This window comes from Pleurodeles waltl, chromosome 10, assembly GCF_031143425.1.
Source record: "Pleurodeles waltl isolate 20211129_DDA chromosome 10, aPleWal1.hap1.20221129, whole genome shotgun sequence".
NCBI lineage: Eukaryota > Metazoa > Chordata > Amphibia > Caudata > Salamandridae > Pleurodeles > Pleurodeles waltl.
The window spans coordinates 176,806,776-176,830,653 of NC_090449.1; the positions used below are offsets into that span (position 1 = coordinate 176,806,776).

General features: G+C 47.4%; 1 protein-coding gene across 1 annotated transcript; it reads right to left on the reverse strand.

Annotated features, from left to right (window-relative positions):
- Positions 1-18,323: 18,323 nt before the first annotated feature.
- On the reverse strand, positions 18,324-22,937 carry LOC138262398 (uncharacterized). The gene is made up of 5 exons (XM_069212301.1): positions 22,789-22,937; positions 20,902-21,124; positions 19,779-20,810; positions 19,450-19,689; positions 18,324-19,361 (listed from the first exon to the last, which is right to left on the reverse strand). Exons 1-5 carry the CDS (start codon positions 22,935-22,937, stop codon positions 18,324-18,326), a joined length of 2,682 nt encoding a protein of 893 aa, XP_069068402.1.
- Positions 22,938-23,878: the final 941 nt, after the last annotated feature.

A 23,878-nucleotide genomic window follows, 5' to 3' on the forward strand; every position in this document is an offset into this window, starting at 1 on the left:
CTCTGAAGAGGCTAAAAACAAAGGTTAGGTGCAAGATGAAGTCATCAATAAATAAATGAATCATCTAATAGCTTTAACTACAATGGGATGAAAATGCGAAAAGGAAAATCTGAAAATGTAGGACATGTTCCTGGGATTCAGTTAATTGCCATCTGGAGGTCATTGTTTGAAGATCACGTAATGTAAAAATATCAGGCTCCTTGACAAATGACTTTAATTAGCCTGATAGGGATGCTATAAAAAAAAAACTTTCAGGCTTTCATGTTAACTGAGTTTCTTCATGTTTTTTGGAAGCCTTCATGGGATTTTCTAAATATAAATAATGATGAAAATTATAATAGCGATATTTAACCGCATATCGCTAGGGAGTATTAAATAGAGAAATAAACGCATTTAATATTCATAAAGTATCTGCATGAGGAAAAACGCCTATTTTTTAGAATCCGAGATCCAGATACCTTAATTAAATTTCACACATCATTATTCTACAGAGATATTGGGACTTTGCTGAACTATGCAAATCGCCCTCATAAAAATCCAGAAGGGATTATGTTATTTCTTTGTATTCCGGATTAATTTAATCAAAGCATGAAACAGGCCAGTTAATCAGCTATAATTTAAACACAAATATAGTTATAGAACATGATGCAATAGACTCGAGACACGTTTAGTTCAAATGTATTTGCTTCAAATTTGGAAGAAAAAGAACCTCCACATTATGTGATCTATAAACAGACTCGTGATTGGCTCGAGGCCATAAAAGCAGAGTACAAATAAATCAGATAAAAAACATACACAAAACCTTTGCAAAAGATTAAAACCGACATAAAAGTACGACCTCACAAAGGTACCATAACGTTTCCTTATGATAAGTGCAGCTTTGATGAAGTTGGTAACATATATGAGGGGAGATTTGTTTTGCCTAAGGAATACAAAATCTATAACACAGACTGCCCTAATGGTAGAGGCAGTGGCATCGCCATAGTTTACAAACTGGATTAGAGTTGCTGGATATTCCCTACCAGTGGCCTGGTAGGGGCTGAGGCATTTGGATTCTGCCTCCTCATCAAGCCTTAACAGTCTTAAGTACAGATCTCCGGGACAGGCAGGATCCGTTCTAAACTCTCTGCGCGACTCTCAGTCTCATTTAGTTTTGAGGTTCTCCCATTTGATGGTTTTAGATTTTAATATTCATCTGGACTGTCCGTCCGCAAAAGTGCTCTGCACTTTGCTAGATCCGATGTTGCCCTTGCACATCACACAATCTATCTCCAAGCCTAACCTCCAGGCAGGCCGCATGATTGACCTTGTGTTTTGTATCGAAAAGCTGCAACTATTGGATCCTCTACCTTTATCTTGAACAGACCACTGTCTAATTCAGTGTAGGTGATTCACCACCTCTCGGGCAAGCTAACAGCTCTGACAAGCCCTCCATTCATTCAGACCCTACAATAAGGTCAATCAGAACGAGCTAGTAAAATCCTTTGAAGAATCTGCTCCTATATACTGCGAAACTGTTGAGGCAGATGCCACTATAGTCGACATGTAGATCTAAAATACAGTTGAGATGTTGGGCCCTGTCTCGGTCCATAAACATTGCAGAAATAGACCCTGGGGACCTTGGTTTACGGAAAGCTTAAAGTTGGAGAAAATGGTGCATAGACTATAAAGAGGACGACAACGTTATTTATAGGGGTCCCCTTAAGCAATACCAGGCCTCGGTGTAAATGGCAACAAAAATGCTATTATGAAGATATGATAGATGTAGCTGCTAATAAACCTAGGGATGTTTTTAAAATTGTGAAAAATGTCATCTCACGAAAGGCATATGTTAAAAGTTTGAAGCCTTCGGGTGAACGGTGCAATCAACAGGCATCTTTCTTATATAACTAAATTCAGGATATTCAATCTAGCCTGAATATAACACTGCTGCATGCCTCAAGCCTTCCCATCTCTACAGAGGCAACTAAAGTAGTAACAGGCTCATTACTTTCCTTTGACCCCATTTCCTTGGAGGACACTATGTCAGCCTTTCACAACCTTAAGTCAGAATTGCCCTCAGATCCCTGTCCCCCTAACACTCTAACTCTGGGGGTTGAAGTGATCAATTCTGCAGTCAACAAATTGTTAAATGATTCTCTTACCACTGCAGTTGTTCCAAAAGCCTGAAAGCAGACTAAAAAACACCCCTTACTTTAAAATAAATCAGCAGATCCTAACTATAGGCCCATTTCTTTGCTGCCCATGATATCTAAGCTGCAGGGGAAGTTTGTCAACCAGTAACTCTAACACTACCTGGAGTCTTATGACCTCCTGCATCCGAGCCAATCGGGCTTTAGGCCAAAATTTGGCACTGAGACTGCCTTGCTCGAAGTCACAGCGCTTATCAGAGAAACTCTAGGTGCAGGGGGTAATGCTGTACTTATATTATTAGATCTATCAGCAGCCTTTGATATGATATTCCATTCTAGGCTCCTGTTAGAAATGGGGTCTTTGGTTGGCAGTCAGGTTACTCCCTGTCCAAGCAAAGACCCTCACTCTAGTCAGGGTAAGTCACACTCAATCCAAATTATCATGTGCCCATCCTCAGGTAGCTTGGCACTGAGCTGTAAGGCTTAGCTCAGAAGGCAATGTGTAGAGTATTTGTGCAATGAATCATGAAATAATACAGTATAACACCACAAAAATACACCACACAGTGTTTAGAAGAATAAAGAATATTTATCTGGTTAAATGTAGGTCAAAACAATCAAGATTTGATAAGTACACGTTGAAATATCACTTCAGAGAATGCTAAAAAGTGTCTTTAGTCTTTAAAAAGCAACAACTGTCTCTTGCAAGCACAAAGTACCTGGTTTGCATTGAAATTATCCGCAAAGGGCCGCAGAGGAGGAGATGTGTGGAAAACGGGGAGGTGTGCATCGGTTTCTCCGGGCGCACACAGAGATGCGTCGATTTTTTTTCATGCATTCAGGGCCTTGCGTCAATTTCCGGTGCAAAGACTTGGATCCTCTTCGGGTTGCGTTGTTCCAGTTTGGCGTGCAGTGATTTTCTCACCACGATGGAGGCTGTGCGTCATTTCTGGCATGCTGTGCATCAAATTTTCGCCACACAAGGAGTTCTTTGCAGGATGAAGTCTATTTGGTCCTGAGACTTCAAGGAACAGGAGGCAAGCTCTATCCAAGCCCTTGGAGAGCACTTCTCAGCAGAGCCAGAGGGCAGCAGGGCAACAGCAGGGCAGCAGTCCTTTCCAGAAAAGCAGTCAGGTGAGTCCTTTGGAAAGCCAGTTTCTTTTGGCAGGCTGCAGGTTCTGGTTCAGAGTTTCTTCACCAGTGTTATCTTGTCCAGAAGTGTCTAAGTTGTTATCGTCAGAGGCCCTGTGTAAATACCCAAATGTGCCTTTGAAGCTGGGGAGACTTCAAAGAGTCGCTTAGAAGTGAACTAGGTCCCCCTACAGTTCCATCCTGTCTGCCAGGGTCCCAGTAGGGGGTTTGGCAGTCCATTGAGTGAGGACAGGCCACTGTCCTTTCAAATGTAAGTGTCAGGCCCTCCACCCTCCCAGCCCAGGAAGACTCATTCAGTATGCAGATGTGTGCAGGTGTGACTGAGTATCCTGTGTTTGAGGTTGTCTGAGTGAAAAGCACAAGGGAGCTGTCAGCTAACCCAGCCAGACATGGATTGGAGACAGGCTGTAAGGCATAGAAGTATTTGAGTGCAGAGAAATGCTCACTTTCTAAAAGTGGCATTTCTAGAACAGCAATATTAAATGCAACTTCACCAATAAGCAGGATGTCCTATTACCATTCTGGCCATACTAAAGATGACCTGGTTACTCCTTTCAGTTCAGAATCTACCACTCAAGCAGTATATGAGGGTAGCCCTAATGCTATCCTGTGAAAGGGGCAGGCCTCACAGCATTGTAAAACACATTTAGGAGTTACACTACTAGGACATATAAAACACACATGTTCATGTCCTGCCTTTTACCTACATAGTACCCTAGCTATCGTGCATAAATGGCTACTTAGGGCCTACCTTAGTGGTGACGTATATGCAGAAAAAGGGGAGTTTAAGGCCTGGCAATTGCTTTTAAATGCCAAGTCGAAGTGGCATTGAAGCTGCACACACAGGCCCTGCAGTGGCAGGCCTGAGACATGGTTAGGGGGCTACTACTGTTGGTGGCACAACCTGTGCTGCAGCCCACTAGTAGTATTTAATTTACAGGCACATGTAGTGCACTTGACTAGGGACTTACAAGTAAATTAAATAAGCCGATTGGGTATAAGTCAATGTCACCATGTTTTAAGGAGAGAGCATATGCACTTTAGCACTGATTAGCAGTGGGAAAGTGTGCAGAGTCCTAAAACCAGCAACAATGAGGTCAGAAAAAGAGAAGGAGGAAGGCAAAAGGTTTTGGGGAGATCCTGCAGAAAGGCCATTTTTAACAGCCCCCCCCCCCTTCAGACTATCAGTATTGATGGTCTTGTAGTGAAATAGTTGAAGTCCTTCTTATAGACTAGAGGACAGGATGTGTACACCCACCTTTCTCTTCTGGCACCAAATAACTAGCAGTTGAGGTCACACAGGGCTCAGCCCTGAGCCCCAAGCTATTTAACATCTACCTTACTCCGCTGGCTTTTCTTGTGGAATCCTTTGGTACCAAAATAATTTACTTTGCAGATGATACACAGTTTTTCTTGTCTTTTAAAGAAGTATAAAATATGACAAACAAAGGGTGGAGAAGGAGGATTAAAGTGGAGGGTCTATTCTCCTTGAAGCTTCAGTAAATGTATTTAGAGACCCAACCCAGAGGGGAAAAACTTCCACAGAAAAAAAGTTTTTTTGTTAGAAAAACCCTCACCCACCAGGGTTACCCCTTGGTGGCATGCTTCATCATTGGGTTTCTTCCCGTCCAGCTGCAGAACGGGGCGTGCTGCACCCGACGGAATATGTGGGAGCACTATTGGTATGAGCGATGTGGATGCTAGAAAAGGATAGGATTTGTGGGTTCTTGGTAAATTAATAAATACCCCTCCTCTGGATGATATTACTAGGTGCCCTTTCCTGCACGAAAACAATCCTGAATACAACGGAGGCACCCTTGCTCCATGGTGCAAGGGTGCCTGCGTTGGCACTAGGCTACTGAAACCGTGCCAGGACAGGAATGCACAGTGTTACATAAATATGGTGCATTCCTGCCCTTTCACTTTGTCAGAAGAAAGGGCAGCAAAATGACATGCTGCGCTTCCTATGCCAAATCTGCATAAATATGCTCCCTTGTTCAAAACTCTAGTAATTACTCACAGAGCTTTTCGTCTAACTGGCACCAGTTACCTTATGTCAAGATTAAATACATATCTCACAGGAAGCTGTGTTCCTGTAATGGCACAGTTGTCAGAGACCTAAGGAGTTATCTCTCTAGAGTAGGTGGTGTTGTAGTTGGACTCTCGTTGCTAGGCGAGACTGCTGGTGTAGGGATGACAGCATTTTCATTTGTAGGAGACTGAGTCACTCATACAACAAATCGCATCTGTCAACCCAACACTCCTGGCTCACAAGCTGTACCTCACCAAAAACCCAGACAATAAAAGGTGATTTCCTCACACATGGACCCTAGAGTGCAAAATCTCAGGGGAGTCGCAGAGAAACTGAAGTTACCCTTTTCTCACGTTAGTATTAAGTGTCAGTCGGACACAGGCAATGAAGGAGATGCAGGAGAGTTTTCAATAGGTTTATTGAAAAGATGGCAATTTATGGCAAAATTCATGAGCTGAAATGGTTATGATAACAAACAATAAAAGAAGCAGATCTGTGAAGATGAGAGTTGTGAATACAAAGAACCCCACCATCTTGCAATAAACATGAAATATAAAATCCCTAGCATAGAGAACCTAATCCCTAACCTAATTAGATCTAGGTGTGATAAACCTAATCTGCAATACCATGTAAATGAGAGTGCCCCCAACCCTCGTTACCTTGAAATGAAGTCTCTAGGTCAGACTCCGTGGGAACACAAAGGCTCTGCAGTAAGGTGACGTGCAGCATAGATGGAGTAGATGGCATCTGGAAGGAATCCCTCTGATAACCTTGTTGGTGTGAGATGTATTTATACAGATCTTGTAGGACCCCTAATACAGGTATGTTCCCAAACAATTGATAAGGAGGCAGACTTGTGGCGGCAATTATGTAAACAATCCCCAACAAGTGTACATTATGGGGCATATTTATACTCTGTTTGCGCTGGAATTGCGTCGTTTTTTTTGACGCAATTTAGACGCAAAACTAACTCCATATTTATACTTTGGCGTTAGACGCGTCTAGCGCCAAAGTCCATGGAGTTTGCGTAATTTTTTAGCGTGGACACCTACTTTGCGTTAATGAGATGCAAGGTAGGCGTTCACGTCTAAAAAATCGACTCCGAGGCATGTGCGTCGGATTTATACTCCCGGGCAAAATTCACGCCCGGGAGTGGGCGGGTCAAAAAAAATGACGTACGGCCGCTTTTGCGCCGTTTTTTAGCGCCTGCAAAAGGCAGGCGTTAAGGGACCTGTGGGCTCTGAAGGAGCCCAGAGGTGCCCTCCCATGCCCCCAGGGACACCCCCTGTCACCCTTGCCCACCCCAGGAGGACACCCAAGGCTGGAGGGACCCATCCCAGGGACATTAAGGTAAGTTCAGGTACGTGTTTTTTTTTTTTTTTTGTTGTGGCATAGGGCGGCCTGATTTGTGCCCCCCTACATGCCACTATGCCCAATGACCATGCCCAGGGGACAGAAGTCCCCTGGGCATGGCCATTGGGCAAGGGGGCATGACTCCTGTCTTTGCTAAGACAGGAGTCATTTCTATGGGGGTTGGGAGTGAAAAAACATTGGCGCAAATCGGGTTGAGGCGAAAAAATTGCCTCAACCTGACTTGCCCCATTTCTTGACGCCCAAGCCCCATATCCCCCTACGCCGGCGCTGCCTGGTGTACGTCGTTTTTTTCCACGCACACCAAGCAGTGCCGGCGGCTAATACCGGCTAACGTCATTGATTAAATACGGTACCCGCATGGTGCTTCAGAATGGCGTTAGCCGGCGCTAATTTTTTTGACGCAAATCTGCGTTAGCGCAGTTTTGCGTCAAAAAGTATAAATATGGCCCTATGTTCCTGTCACACTTAAGTGAGAAAGGGACATAATATGAATACCTACGTACATCAATTGATTATGACGTTGATAAGGACACCTTCAAAGATTTGCACTGATAACGCAAATCAAAACATTTTTATAACTATAAACAATGGCAGCCATCTTTAAAGAAATAATAAAATAAATGAACTAAAACAGAGCATGCTAAGTATGTTAAAATTAGTAGGTGAGGGGGCACAGGCCTGCAAGTCAAAGGTCTAAGCTAAACTCCTGCTTCCCAATAAAAACTAATATGGATTCATCAACATTTATTTTGGCCTGGAATAAATTTCCCTTTGACCTTTCTTTAGTTGAATCTGAACAGCGATTGAGGAAGAAGTTGAAAACCTGGCTCTTTTCTCAAAGCTCATCACATTCACCCATTCCTCAGTGCCAGGACACACTTCGGAGAAGCTGTGCCTACGTAAATCCCTTTACATTCATTAATTAATTCATTAGTTTCTGTGGATATACCAAGGCAGCATGATGTTGTCTAATGTTAGAAATTGGAGTTAAGGCAACAAAAACATCTGCATGGAACACTATAAATTGTGCAAAATAACATAAAGTGACTCATGCTTTGAGGCTGAGGAAGATCACAGTAGCATACGGAGAGCAAATCAAAACAACTGCCCTGTATCGGGAAAGCAATTAAAAAGTGCAAGGTACTGAGTGCAGCTGTTCGAACAGACTTATGCAATCCACATGTTTTAAATTTATTGCACAATATGACATTTTACAAAATCTCTTTAAAAGAACAGAAATTGGCACAACTAGCAGCCGTATCGGCAATCTGTAGTGGCTGCCTTGAGAAAGCCTTCATCAGGACATATTGGCCCTCATTACAACATTGGCGGTAAGGGCCGCTTACCGCCATGCTGACTGCAGCCAACATACCACAGCAGTATACCGCTACCCGTATTAAGACCCACACATAGAAATCCGCCACTATACAGACACACACACAAGTCCGCCAGCCCAAAGGTCAGTGATAAAATGGCGGTACCAAAACCCACACCGTTACACCAACAGAAATACGCCCCCAGCATCATGACCCATGAATCACCGCGGCGGACATTCAACCGCTGTAAACCATTGGCGGTACACACTGCTGCACTCAAAATACACACACACTAACAAAACTACACCACATTGGACAATTCAAACTACACACACCTGACACACATACACACACCACACCCACAGCACTATAAAACACACACACTACTCACAACCCTTTACGACCCAAAGATTTTGACAACTGAGAGAGAGACAAGCCAGGAGCACCCACTAAATCTGAGCCACAAAACACCATCACCCATACACCATCCAGGCACCTCATAGCACACACCCTAACACATCACCCCACACACCCTCACACATACCACTCACACTACACCCATGGCACCAGAAAGACACCCCAGGTTCTCAGAGGAGGAGCTAAGGGTCATGGTGGAGGAAATCATCCGGGTAGAGCCACAGCTATTCGGATCACAGGTGCAGCAGACATCTATTGCAAGGAAGATGGAGCTATGGCGGAGAGTCGTAAACAGGGTCAACACCGTGGGACAGCACCCAAGAACAAGGGATGACATCAGGAAGAGGTGGAACGACCTACGGGGGAAGGTATGTTCCGTGGTTCCAAGACACCAAATAGCTGAACAGAGGACTGGCGGTGGACCACCACCACCCCCCCCACAACTAACAATATGGGAGGAGCAAGTCTTGGAGATCATGCATCCTGAGGGCCTGCTAGGAGTAGCAGGAGGACTGGACTCTGGTAATCAACTCTTTACTACTTTCACCCCCCCTACCTACATGCCAAAACAAACAACAACCCCTACCCTCACCCCCATCACCCCACCACCTCACATATACCCCACCATCACAACCCACCCATCCTAATACCAAGCCCTGCATGCAACAACAATGCATGGACCCCCATCACAGACCTGCATGGACAGCCATCACCACAGCATGCACACTAGTGACAATCACTTAGCCAAACCAATCACAACTCAAACAAGCCAAAGCTGCCTTGCTAATAACAACCATAGAGGGAAACATACCCATGCACAAGATGGCACATGCAGAAACAATAACACTGCATTTACATCCCCACAGGACCCCCACTCAACTTCACCGGAGAGGAGGTGCCAGCCACATCCAGTCCCCCCCGAAGAGGCCCACAGTGATGACAGCAGCTCTGCACGCCTGGATCATGATGACCAACCTGGCCCATCAGGGACCTCTGGACAGTTGGTTACCCAGGCATAGTCCCAACACACCACAGAGCCTCCCCCCTCAGGAAACACTACCACAGCATCCATCCAGCGGGCCCATCCTTCTGTCCCCAGGACACATCAATCAGCAGTGTGTCCACCACTACAGGGACCCCAGGCAACCCCACAAACACAGGACGATCAGGGACCTGGCGTCAGTGGGCACACGGTTCATGGGACAGAGGCACAGGACAACAGGGAAGCTGGGAGGACTGCTGTGCGACAGGGTGAGGACAGGCCCAGGGAACTGACTCTCCACGAGGCACTCACCAACATCCTGGGAGCATACCACCATTCCCAGGAGACGATGGGCCAGATGCTGGCCAAGTTGCAGGAGACCCAGCGGCTGCCGGAGGGACAGTATCTGGGGATCAGGGAAGGCCTGAGGGACAGCCACACCACCCTGATCACCTTTGCAGGGGTGCTAGCTTACACGGCCAACACCATGAGGGAGGCAGTGGCACACCAATGGGCACCTAAACTAGCTACACCGAAGAACAGCCTTCCAAATCTGCCGACGCTAGTAGGCAGGAGGCCCCGCCACAGGAACAACAGGCCACCAGTACCCCACCCCCTGCAGAAGGAGACCCACTCCAAAAACTGTGCCTGCGATCCAGGCAGAAGCCAGAGAACATTGCCAAGACCCCCGCCAGGAAAAAAGACTCTCCAGATTGTCACCCTTGTGTTCTACTCTGCCACCCTGACAACCTTTAACCAACAGTGCTCCCCTTACTATGCCCCCTTGGACAATGCACCTGTGATACAAATAAACTGGACACTACCCTGGACTTTCCTCCATCAGCGACCCAGCCCATTGCAATACCCACTCCACTTATTGGCACCTTAAAAAAACACCCTTTGAACAAATTCAAGTATGGATTCTGTCAATTGTTTGACATATGTATTAGTTTCACAAACTGTAAACATTGCAATTCAAATGTACTGTAATATTTACATAGGTATGACCTGCAGTGGGGCAGCATTAAACACACCAGAAGCCAGAGTGGGGCACAGAGATCTGAAAATAGAGATGCCAAAGGGTACAGTAAGTGGCCATGAAAATAGGGAAATCAGGCTGCTATGTTCAATGTAAAACACAAAACTGCAAAGAAGGTGAAGTTACAGTGTCTATCATGTATGTCGCTGGACGTACTGTTGAATTAGTGTAGTTCTGTTGTCCACATCTTCTTCCTCTGCCTCCTCTTCGTCACTGTCCACAGGCTCCACTGCTGCCACACGACCATCCCCAGGCTCATCTTCCTGCAGAAAAGGCACCTGGCTTCTCAAGGCCAGGTTGGGCAGCTTGCAACATGCAACGATGATCTCGCAGACCTTCTTGGGTGAGTAGTACAGGGATCCACCTATCAGGTGGAGGCACCGGAATCTGGCCTTCAGGAGGCCAAAGGTTCTCTCAATGATCCTCCTTGTTCGCCCATGTGCCTCATTGTAACATTCCTCTGCCCTTGTCCTGGCATTCCGCACTTGGGTCAGTAGCCATGAGAGGTTGGGGTAACCAGAGTCACCTGCAAATATTGAGGGATACCTGTTAGCCACACACTCACCCTTAGGGCCAAACCCACACCCATATACCTACATCAACTGGGTGGGGACCATGGGCTCACCTATTAGCCACACCCGGTGCCTCTGGAGTTGAGACATCACATATGGGATGCTGCTATTCCTCAAGATAAAGGTATCATGCGCAGAGCCAGGATACTTTGCATTGACATGGGAGATGAACTGGTCCGCCAAACACACCATCTGCACATTCAGAGATTGAAAGCTTTTTCTATTTCTGAACACTTGTTCATTTCTCCGGGGGGGGGGGGACAAATGCAATATGTGTACCATTAATGGCACCAATGATGTTGGGGATATGTCCCAGTGCATAGAAGTCAGCCTTCACTGTGGCCAAATCCTCCACCTGGGGGAATACAATGTAGCTGCGCATATGTTTCAGCAGGGCAGACAACACTCTGGTCAGCACATTTGAGAACATAGGCTGCGACATCCCTGATGCCATGGCCACTGTCGCTTGGAAGGAACCACTTGCCAGGAAATGGAGCACTGACAGGACCTGCACTAGAGGGGGGATACCTGTGGGGTGACAGATAGCAGATATCAGGTCTGGCTCCAATTGTGCATGCAGTTCTTGGATTGTGGCCCTATCAAGTCTGTCCGTCAGGATAATGTGCCTGTCCTCCATTGTCGCCAGGTCCACCAGGGGTCTGTACATGGGGGGATGTCTCCATCTCCTATTCATCCTCAGTGGTTGAACTCTAGGGTGAAAAAAGGTGAGTAGAAGGTCATATTCATACATATTTCAACATTAATATGCAATTTTTGCTTAACAGAAACATTTTGTGGACTCGTAAGTCAGTTGAAGTGCCAATGTCTGCTGTGACGCAGTTAGGTCCCATGGCCTGTGTCCACCTGAAATAGCGGCTGCCTGATCTGTGAGGAGGGACAAGTGGAAATGAGGTAATTCCACTGGCGTTGTGTGCCGTTGCAGCCGGCGGTCAACGACCACCTTTGCAACACCGCATTGGTTATCATTGGGGCGTATGGGTTTCAGGAGGCAATGGCGATGTACGCCCACGGTGACGGTACGCACCGCTGTGGACATGACCGCTACTTTCTATCTGTTCTCTCACTTGCTACCTGACCTTCAACAGGAGAGGACCTACACTGCAAGTGCAGCTGTGACCTGTGTCTGGAAGCGACAGTGGCTTGAGTGTCTGGGAAAGGGCCACTGCCTTCACTTCGGAGGAGTTGGAGAGACTGGTGGATGGGGTCCTACCCCTGTACCCTTTACTCTATGGTCCTCCAGACAAACAGGTGAGTACACTGTGAGCATGATGCGTGGGGCATGAATGTATGGATTGGTGTGTGTGTGTAAGCCTCGTATGGGGGGGTCTGAGGGGTCCAGGGCAGAGTGCTGCATGTATGGTGGTCAATGTATGTGCGTAAGGAGATGGGGGATATGGTGGGCCATGAGTATAACAGTCCGGACGGTATGACTAATACCTTTTCTGCTGCTTTTTTCTGCAGGTCAGCACCCATCAGAAAAAGGGTATTTGGTGGGCCATCCCATGGAGGTGCGGACCCTGGGGGTCTCTGACAGGCGGAGCACCCACTGCCGCAAATGGTGGGAGGATCTGCTCTGCTGGGCAAGGAAGACGGCGGAGGCCCAGCTGGAGCTGGCCTCCCAACGAGGAAGGGGTGCCCGTTGTACCCTGACCCCCCCTGATGTTCCGCATCTTGGCAGTGGCCTCTCCGGAGTTGGATGGGCGCTTGAAGGCATCACAGTAGCCACAAGGGGATGAGTACAGATTCAGAATCATGACTTTGCGCATGTTAAGGTATTACCTGGGTGGGGATGTGGGCTGTGGTTGCCTCTAGGCCATGGCGAACATGGCAGGATATGTTCAATGATGGGCAAGCTCAGATACACTCAAACCCCAATAATGTTAGTGGGCATCTCCTACTGGGCAGGGTCCTGTGGGTTTCAGGTGTGCAGCTAATGGCGTTAGGCATTGTACCCCATGGGCTGGTGACTAGCATTGTAACTGGTAGTGCATGGCCTAGTGCATAGGGCTGTTCCCTGTGAGATGTGTAAGCCAACTGAAGTGTTGTTGCTGGCATTGACCAAGGGTATCCTCTACCTCTCTCCCCCTTTTTGTTTTGTCACCCTGTCCTTGTGTGCATTAGCAGCATCTGACGGAGGAGCAGAGGCACCAGCAACAGAGGGAGCTGCATCTTACATTGGCCTGGAGGCCGAATCCACCGACGGTGAGGGCACTAGTGAGACGGAGGGCGAGGGGAGCACCACAACGGAGACAGGAGGGGACAGTACCGACAGCGACCCTCCTCCGATGGCATCTCCTTGGCGGTGTGGGACACCTCTGTGACCACCCCAACTACAGGTACAGCCACCACCTCTGTACCAGCCCCGCCCTCCCAGCAGCCTCTCAGCGTGTTTCCCGTGCCCGCTTACCCAGGAGGGTGGGAATCTCCTTCACACCAGGCATCTCAGGCCCTGCCCCAGTCAGCGCTGCTACCCTCAGTGAGGAGCCTATTGACCTCCTGAGATCCCTCTCTGTTGGGCAGTTAACCATACTGAATGCCATCCAGGGTGTAACAGGGCATTTGCAATAAACAAATGCATACCTGGAGGGCATTCACTCTCGCAATCTGCACAACAGAGAGCATTCCAGGTTCTGGCCAACTCACTGATGGCAGCCATTGTCCCTGTCTCCAGCCTCCCCCCTCCAACTTCCTCTACCCAGTCACAATCCCCTCAACCCCAGCCTATCCCAAGCACACCTTCAGACCAGCAATCACCCAAATCAACACACAGAAGTGGCTCAGGTAAACACAAGCACCACATTTCATCTAACAGGAACTCACACAAGCACCATCCACATGCAGACATACCATCATCCACTGGTTCCACTGTGTCCCCCTCCTACTCGTCTACCTCCCTCCCAGTAGCGTCTCCACTCACACATGCATGCACTACATCCTCATCCACTACCTCCATCACCAGCACGCCTATCACTACACGCCCCCTCACTAGCAGTCATCACCCCCACATTCATGCACACGTCCCCTGTGTCCTCTCCCACTGTGTTTGTGTCCCCTCCTCTCAAAGTACGCAAACGCAAGCACTCAGACACCCAACAGCCATCCATCTCACAACAGCATCCAACCCTTGCACCTTTTCCCAAACACAGCAGACTGACACCTCCTACAACCACCCCCTCTTCCACCACACCCAAACCTTCACCCTCTTCCCACCACAGTGTCCCTAAGAAGCTTTTCCTCGCCAAAATTGACCTATTCCCCACCCCACCCCCCGTCTTTTACCTTGGCCCAGGGTGGCCAGAACCCAGCCCAGCACCTCAGCCACCCAGTCCACGGCCACTGTGGTTTCTTCAGCAATTGCAGGTGTGAGAGGCTCCAAGGATGCACCCGTCAGCCCAGCCAGTGTGCCAGCACCACCTTCCAAGGCCAAAAAGGGTCCGCCACCCAGCAAGGGGAAGGAGGCACTACCAGCCAGCAAGGGCAGGTAGGGGCACACAACACTAGCCATGGCACTTCAGCTGTCCGAGGCTGCAGGTGAAGGCCTGGGGGCTATCACCACCACTGCCAGCACCGCCACCTGCACCACGGCCAGCACCACCACCTGCACCGTGGCCAGCACCGCCACATGTATCGCCGCCAGCAGCACCACTGCCAGCAACAGCAGCCCCAATAGGCAGCCATCCGAGGCTGCAGGTGAATGCCTGGAGGCTACCACCACCACTGCCAGCACCACCACCTGCACCATGGCCAGCACCCCCACCTGCACCGCGGCCAGCACCGCCACATGCACTGCCAGCAGCAGCACCACTGCCAGCAGCAGCAGCCCCAGTGGGTAGCCATCCGAGGCTGCAGATGAAGGCCTGGAGGCTACCACCACCAATGACAGCACTCCCACCTGCAGGTGAGAGACTGTGACCTTGCCCCATCCAGGTTGAAACACACTGTGCACAAGGCCCCCTCCAGAACCAGTGGAAGAAGGCATCCTCTTGAGAGACTGTGGCTTTGCACAACCCAGGACCAAGCAGTGGGCAAGTCACCTACTTCAGAGAATGTGGCTTTGCACTTCCCAGGACAAAGCAGAGGGCAAGTCACCCACTTGAGAGACTGTGGGGTTGCACTCCACAGGACCAAGCAGTGGGCAAGTCACCCACTTGAGAGACTGTGGCTTTGCACTCCCCATGACCAAGCAGTGGGCAAGTCACCCACTTAATAGACTGTGGCTTTGCACTCCCCAGGACCAAGCAGTGGGCAAACCACCCACTTGAGAAACTGTGGCTTTTCACTCCCCAGGACTAAGCAGTGGGCAAGTCACCCACTTGCGAGACTGTGGCTTTCCATTCCCCAGGACCAAGCATTGGGCAAGTCACCCACTTGAGAGACTGTGGCTTTGTACTCCCCAGGACCAAGCAGTGGGCAAGTCACCCACTTGAGAGACTGTAGCTTTGCACTCCCCAGGACCAAGCAGTGGGCATGTAGCCCCCACCATGCCGGTGGCATTGTACCATCTTCCGGCTGAGGTGCCCTCCCATTCCCGTCCCCCCGAGGTGCCTGTGTCTTTTCGATCTGATATGCCACTGCAGTGTTCTCCCCGTAATGCGGCAGGAGTCAAGTGTGGCCTTGGCCTATGTGTTATGGCCCAGTGGGCCACTGACAATTTGGAGTGGGCATTGTCCCTCCTTTTCTATATATTGTACATACTGTTTATTGTTTAAGGACGTATATATCTAAAACTGTACTATTATGCTCATTTCACTCCATTCCTTTTGTCCTTGCGTTATTCCTGAGGGTTACGGGGTGTATATGTAATGTTATTGCATCTGTTTGTATGTATGGTGTTGGGGATGGGGTGGGGGTGTTGCGTGTTGTGTGTGTGTCTCACTCTCTTTCCCCCCACTCCTTGTGTGCTACGTGCAGTATTCACCGTCCGCCAGGGTTGTAATGAGGGCCATTATGTACATCAACCAACCAGAGCCAAAGGTCTAAGCTCTTTTGTGTATAATTTTGGTTTGTGGAGTTTCCACAAGCTTCTGCATGACATTCATGTATAAACAGAGTGCTGCTTTAACTCAAAACATGCAACAGACACAAAGCCTCTGATATTTGTCATTCACAGGTGTGTGGGTGCAAAATGCTTTATACATAATGCCCCAAAATTCTACATAGCAAGGAGCATGTAGCAATCTAAGTTTGCATTTCCCATGAAATATATAAAGCCTAAACCTCACTGATCACCCCAGCTGGGTCCTTTGTTCATTGAAGTTGTACCATATCATCAGGGCTGACAGAGAACCTAACGTAACTCTGGCAATTTTGTCAGACCAGCCCCCGGGGTCGGTGGGGATAGGGTTGTAAGTGCAAAGCACTGCTGCTTTTCAAGGGCGGATCCTCTGCTTGGGCGGAGGAGCGCGGATCCTCTGCTTGGGCAGAGCAGCGCGGATCCTCTGCTTGGGCGGAGCAGCGTCACCCCGACCTCCCCCCCTCCGCCAGCAGGAGCTGCAAACCTTTAAAAACAAAAGAATAATAAACAATGTTTATTATCCTTTTATTTCTAAAGGGGTGGGGCCATGGGGTGATGAGCAGTGAGCATATATGTTTGGCCGGCCGTCTTGAGCCAGCCAAACATACATGAGCACAAGAGCTCTCTCCAACTCGGCACTGTGTTGCTGAGTTGGAGAGAGCCTGCACAGGCTCCCATTCTGTGCTGGAGCACCCAGCCAGGGCACTCCAGTCAATCATAGCGCTGCTCTGAGCAGCATCATAATTGACGCAGGGCAGACTAGGAGCCTGTGCCTGTAGTGCTGCAGAGAGCGTTGGAGAGCGGCAGCAACGTTCATGTTTGTTTTTTCTTTTTTTTTTTTTTTTGTATTTCACCCGTCCCTGCCCCATCACTTTTTCAAGTTGTCAGCCGTGACTGCTGCTTTTGTTACTGGAGGCCGGGTTTGCAACACTGCTGCAAAACGGCCCCAGTGACAATACAGGTCCCCATCATTGCAAAACAGACCCGACCCTTTCAGTCTACCGGGGAAACGCCTGCTACTGGCTATGGCCAGTCCGGCCCTGCATATTGAATTGGTGAACTTTGGTATTCATAGGTTTTCTTATCAGATAGCAGCAGGGGCTGCCCCTTCGCAATGGCAAAGGAGCATCGCTCCCCTGGCTAAGCCAGGAGCTGAAAGATAAAACAATATTTTTTATTGTTATTTCTTTTAGCTGCTGGCTCGAGCAGCAGCATGTGAAGGGAGGTGCTGGGTTATAGGAGGAGGAAAAGGGTAGGAGGAGAGAGTGCACCTAAGTCCGCATGTGTGTTTGGCCAGCCGGCTCAGGCCAGCAAAACACACATGCGCACTTCGGTTTTTCCAACCCAACTATGTTACACAGCTGGGTGGGAGAAACTGCACAGACCCCAGGGTTGTGTCTGAGCAGCAGTCCAAGCTGCTCAGACCAATCCTGAAACTGCTTTCATGCTAAATTTAGCATGAAAGCAGCACCAAGATAGCTGGGGAGCCTATGCTGGTGTCCCAGGGAATGCCCCCGCCGTTATGCCCCATTGAGACTTGCGGCAGCCGCCGCTGGATAGCAGGACTAAGCATAGCATGCAGTGTGAAGCGTCGACTGACCCTTATAATGGGAAAAGTGAAATTACACATACCAGCATGATTAGTGCTTAAACGCCAGGCGTGACAGGAGACAAATTGACAGCGTGCTTGGCCTTAGCTGGCATTAGCTGCACTGTTGAATTTCTATAACTGTAACATTTTACTCTAGATGAGAAGATGGAAGCAGCAGCAACACACGTTGGTAAGACTTAATTCAGTGAAGGTTGAAATGAATTACGCTTCTTTCAGAGCCTTTTTGCAAAGGGAAACCAGTGCCTTTAGATTGCCCTGTGCAACCTGTCTGAACAGATAATTCAGAGCACAATTCTGTCCTGAAGGAGTAATACTGCCTCCTTGTGGCTGAACACATGAATTCAAACCCTGTTTATGAAAATGTGCAGAATAATTAATATGTAAGGAAAATGATGATACTGGGATTATGCAATTCTGCAGCCACAACCTCTTCATTATTACAGATTTGCTGCATTTGCCACATAATCCATCATCTGATGCATAAACTGCAGATTTTAACAAAACAAATAGTTTCGAGCTAAAACGGATCAAAAGTTATTTGCAATTTGCAATCCCCTTTGCAAGTTTGACTAGTCCTCTTCTGTTTCTTATTTCTGTATTTTGGCATACCACTGAAACAATGCATTACACTGCATAATTTGCCTTTTCTCACTGCATAATTTAGTCAAATCTGCTGCATAATTTAGTAGCTCTGGATACTGTGAAGCGCTGCAATGATTCAGTGCTGGATACTGTGAAGCTCTGCAATGATTCAGTGCTGGATAAAGTGAAGCTCTGCAATGTTTCAGTGCTGGGTACAGTGAAGCGCTGCAAGGTTTCAGTGCTGGAAACAGTGAAGCTCTGCAGTGTTTCAATCCTGGATACCATGAAGCACTGAAATGTTTCAGTGCTGGATACTGTGGCGCTCTGCAATGTTTCAGTGCTGGATACCGTGAAGCGCTGCAATCTTTCAGTGTTGGATACCGGGAAGCGCTGCAATGTTCCAGTGCTGGATACCATGAAGCACTGCAATGTTTCAGTGCTGGATACAGTGAAGCTCTGCAATGTTTCAGTGATGGATACTGTGAAGTGGTGCAATGTTTCAGTGTTGGATACAGTGAAGCACTGCAATGTTTCAGTGCTGGATACAGTGAAGCGCTGCAGTGCTTCAGTGCTGGATACAGGGAAGCTCTGCAATGTTTCAGTGCTGGATGCAGTGAAGTGCTGCAATTTTTTAGTGCTGGATAGAGTGAAGCGCTGCAATGTTTCAGTGCTATATACTGTGAAGCGCTGCAATGTTTCAGTGCTAGATACAGTGTAGCGCTGCAATGTTTCAGTGCTTGATACAATGAAGCTCTGTAATGTTTCAGTGCTTGATACAGTGAAGCTCTGCAATGTTTCAGTGCTAGATACAATGTAGCTCTGCAATGTTTCAGTGTTTGATACTGAGAAGAGCTGCAATTTTTCAGTGCTACATACAGGTAATCTCTGCAATGATTCAGTGCTGGGTACCGTGAAGCGCTGCGATGATTCAGTGCTGGATACAGTGAAGCTCTGCAATGTTTCAGTGCTGGATACAATGAAGCGCTGCAATGTTTCAGTGCTAGATACAGTGAAGCTCTGCAATGTTTCAGTGCTGGATACAGTGAAGCGCTGCAATGTTTCAGTGCTAGATACAGGTAAGCTCTGCAATGTTTCAGTGCTGGATACCGAGAAGCACTGCAATGATTCAGTGTGGATACCGTGAAGAGCTGCAATGATTCAGTGCTGGATATTGTGAAGCGCTGCAATGTTTCAGTCATGATACAGTGAAGCTCTGCAATGTTTCAGTGCTGGATACCGTGAAGCACTGCAATGATTCAGTGCGGGACACAGTGACGTGCAGCAATGTTTCAGTGCTGGATACAGTGAAGCTCTGCAATGTTTCAGTGCTGGATACAGTGAAGAGCTGCAATGTTTCAATGCTGGATACCGTGAAATGCTGCAATGTTTCAGTGCTGGATAATGTGAAGCGCTGCAATGTTTCAATGCTGGATACCGTAAAACTCTGCAATGATTCAGTGCTGGATACTGAGAAGCGCTGCAATGTTTCAGTGCTGGATACCGAGAAGTGCTGCAATGATTCAGTGTGGATACCATGAAGCGCTGCAATGTTTCAGTGCTGGATACCGTGATGCGCTGCAATGTTTCAGTGCTGGATAAAGTGAAGCTCTGCAATGTTTCAGTGCTGGATACAGTGAAGCGCTGCAGTGTTTCAGTGCTGGATACCGTGAAGCTCTGCAATGTTTCAGTGCTAGATACCATGAAGCTCTGCAATGTTTCAGTGCTGGATACAGTGAAGCTCTGCAATGTTTCAGTGCTGGATACAGTGAAGCGCTGTGATGTTTCAGTGCTGGATGCCATGAAGCGCTGAGATGTTTTAGTGCTGGATACAGTGTAGCGCTGCAATGTCTTAGTGCTGGATACAGTGAAGCTCTGCGATGTTTCAGTGCTGGATACAGTGAAGCTCTGCAATGTTTCAGTGCTGGATACAGTGAAGCGCTGTGATGTTTCAGTGCTGGATGCCATGAAGCGCTGAGATGTTTTAGTGCTGGATACAGTGTAGCGCTGCAATGTCTTAGTGCTGGATACAGTGAAGCTCTGCGATGTTTCAGTGCTGGATACAGTGAAGCACTGCAGTGTTTCAGTGCTGGATACAGTGAAGCGCTGCAATGTTTCAATGCTGGATACCGTGAAGCTCTGCAATGTTTCAATGCTGGATACCGTGAAGCTCTGCAATGTTTCAGTGCTGGATACAGTGAAGCTCTGCAATGTTTCAGTGCTGGATACCGTGAAGCTCTGCAATGTTTCAGTGCTAGATACAGTGAAGCTCTGCAATGTTTCAGTGCTGGATACAGTGAAGCGCTGTGATGTTTCAGTGCTGGATGCTGTGAAGTGCTGAGATGTTTTAGGGCTGGATACAGTGTAGCGCTGCAATGTCTCAGTGCTGGATACAGTGAAGTTCTGCGATGTTTCAGTGCTCGATACAGTAAAGCACTGCAATGTTTCAGTGCTGGATACAGTGTAGGGTTGCGAAGTTTCAGTGCTGGATACAGTGAAGCTCTGTGATGTTTCTGTGCTGGATACAGTGAAGCGCTGCAATGTTTCAGTGCTGGATACAGTGTAGTGCTGCAATGTTTCAGTGCATGGATACAGTGAAGCTCTGCGATGTTTCAGTGCTGGATACAGTGAGGCTCTGCAATATTTCAGTGCTGGATACAGTGAAGCGCTGCAATGTTTCAGTGCTGGATACAGTGAAGCGCTGCAATGTTTCAGTGCTAGATACAGTGAAGCGATGCAATGTTTCAGTGCTGGATACAGTGAAGCGATGCAATGTTTCAGTGCTGGATGCTGTGAAGCGCTGCAGTGTTTCAGTGCTGGGTACAGTGTAGCGCTGCAATGTTTCAGTGCTGGATACAGTGAAGCTCTGCAAGGTTTCAGTGCTACAATTTAAGGGACAATCCAATGAAAGATGTCACCAAAGGTATCAAAACCTAAGCCAACGTCATCAAATAAAGGTGATTTCAGGAATGTCACTTATCGGTGATTGTTCTCATTGCAGGACTGGGTAGGGAGATCTGCTTTTCCCCTCACTGGTTTTGGGGTATCTGATGTTTTTGTAGGACCTTGGTCAAAAAAGAGATTTGGAGCCAGTGCTTATCTTTATGCCAGATGATAGGAGTGTAAATTTAAATGAGAATTTAACAATGTCCTGGAGGGACAGAGAAAGCGGGCAGTTATAGAATCTGGCACCAGCTAGTTAAATAACCTTGATAGCTGCCTCATCATTAATTAAAAATGTCAGGATTGTTTTGTAATCTACAAGTAGATTTTCATGCTGAAGCTCAGGACCCTGAGAAATCACTGGCCCTAGATCAAATGGTCCCCCTCTGCCCCTGCATTGCGACGATCCAAAAATGGATGACTTAGTTATAAAAGGTGCTGACATAGGTATTTTAGAGATGCATTTCAAAACTTCAGAGCCCAAAACCTAATCCAAACACTAATGGTTTCTGTGTTAATATTGGACATACACAAGTGTAACCCCCTCCGATGGCCATGGGAAGCAATGGACGTTGGAGAAATGGGTACATATCTGCCCACCCAATTTGGATGGGTGAAAATGTAGTCTTTGCTTATGGTTTGCTACTGCCAGGTAAAACCTGGTGGTAAAGAACAGTGAAAACATTTGAATAAAAATGAAGTGGTGAAGACCTTGAGTGAGCTAGGTTAATAGGTGGTAAGGGCTTGGAACTTTACGTATGCACTGTAGTGATTACTAAATATTCTGAATATATTCCTGCACTTGCTCCAAGAACCGCATTTTATTGGGCTACACTTAATTTCAATGCCATGCCATAAATGTATATACATATATATGTTAGTTAGTGTAAATGTGTATTTATTACTACAATTGTAGAACAGCTTATATATCAATACACATATATATGTGTGGGTATGCATCTATTTCATTTCGGGAAAAACTACAGTAATAAATAGACATTTACACATGTACTATTAAAGTATAAAGGGCCAATTGAGCAGTATTACTACCCTGCTGCAAAATTAGAATGAAGAAAAACACTCCTGACTTACACGTTGCATATGCTGCAACGACTTTACACAAGTACACAATTGTCCTACTAGTCTCCACTCTTCTTCAATATCAATTTGCCATGATGTCCAAATGTAACCTCTTGCATCCTTGTTTTAGCAAACATGACAAATACACATGAAAAATACCTTTGCAAGGACCATATTTGCAGACGTAGAGAGTGAAGGAAGGGGCATCATTACTTAGTCAAGGCTTTACCGCTTATTGATCCTGGCCCTTTCCCACCACACATGCCTTTAGCAAAGGATTCCTACCAATCATTGAAGTCTTAACAACCAATCTCATGCCTCCATTTATTCAGCCACATCTCTTAACACTTGGAAACATGGTACCATCATACCCCTGCCCAAGAAACCATCTACTGAGACAGCCGTGCTTACCATCTACAGACCCATCTCCCTCCTACTCTACCCGGAAAATCCTTACAAGAACTAATCAACTGATGTCTCACCAACCACCTCAGCAACCTCAATGCCACACAATCCGGATTACCCAACCATAGTATAGAAACAGCGCTCATCTACACCACAGACAACATCTGCATGATCCTTGACAGAGGAAACACAGCAGCCCTTCTTCTCCTGGACCTCCCTGCAGCTTCTGACACAATCGCACTTTCCATCCTCATGAGACACATGCATGAGACTGGCTTCCAAGAACTCATTCTAGGTTGGATCTGCTCCTCATAAACGGATATAACACAAGCTTTTAGCCTGTCACCACACTCCTCATCAGCCCACAAACTCATCTGCAGTGTGCCTCAAGGTTCATCGCTCAGCTTCACCCTCTTCATTGCATATTTAATACTCCTCTCCAGTGTCATTTGCACACATAAGATAAACATCCTCTCCAACGCCAATGACACGCAACTCATACTCTTCCTCTTTGATACTACCCCCAAACCCCAGTACACCGCCTTCATGACCGAATTCGTTATTTGGATGAAAGTCAGCTGTCTCAAGCTCAACACTGACAAGAAAAAAGTAGTGCTCATCAGCAAGAACACCTTAGCATGGGACTCCAACTCCTGGCCAGACGAACTGGGACCCATACCCAGCACCTATGCCAGGCACCTCAGAATAATCATTGACAGGAAACTGGACATGACGGCAAAAGTCAACAACGTCACAGCATCCTGCTCCCACACCCTGAAGATTTTGAGGAAGGTCTTCAAATGGCTCTTAAACAACTTTAGAGAAACTGTCACTCACCCTGTCACCAGCAAGTTGGATTACTGGAACACCCTCTATGCCGGGATAAACAAGGACCTCACAACAAGACTACAAACTATCCAGAACTCGGCAGTCAGACTCACCCTCAACCTCCCACAGAGAACTGAAATCACAAAACAACTCAGGGAGCTCTAATGGCTACTGATATACAAACACACTTATTTGAACCTCCACACACATGAATTCAAGATACTACAAAACTTAGGCCCCGCCAACTTGAAGAGTCACACCCCTTCCACCAATCACCCACATACCACCTCTCTGCAGAACTCCTACTGGACACATCCTATGCATACACTGAACCAAATAAGAAGAACAGGTGTTCTCTTACATTGCACCTAAAGCATGGA

What these genes read in the sequence shown, in the direction of transcription:
- LOC138262398 (XM_069212301.1), bottom strand. Translation starts at nt 22,937, where the DNA reads ATGCATGTGTCTCATGAGGATGGAAAGTGCGATTGTGTCAGAAGCTGC. An exon ending in TGTTTCTATACTATGGTTGG is followed by an intron (nt 21,125 to 22,788) that starts GTAATCCGGATT and finishes CTTAAATTGTAG; the next exon opens with CACTGAAACCTTGCAGAGCT. An exon ending in AAACATTGCAGCGCTTCATG is followed by an intron (nt 19,690 to 19,778) that starts GTATCCACACTG and finishes GAATCATTGCAG; the next exon opens with AGTTTTACGGTATCCAGCAT.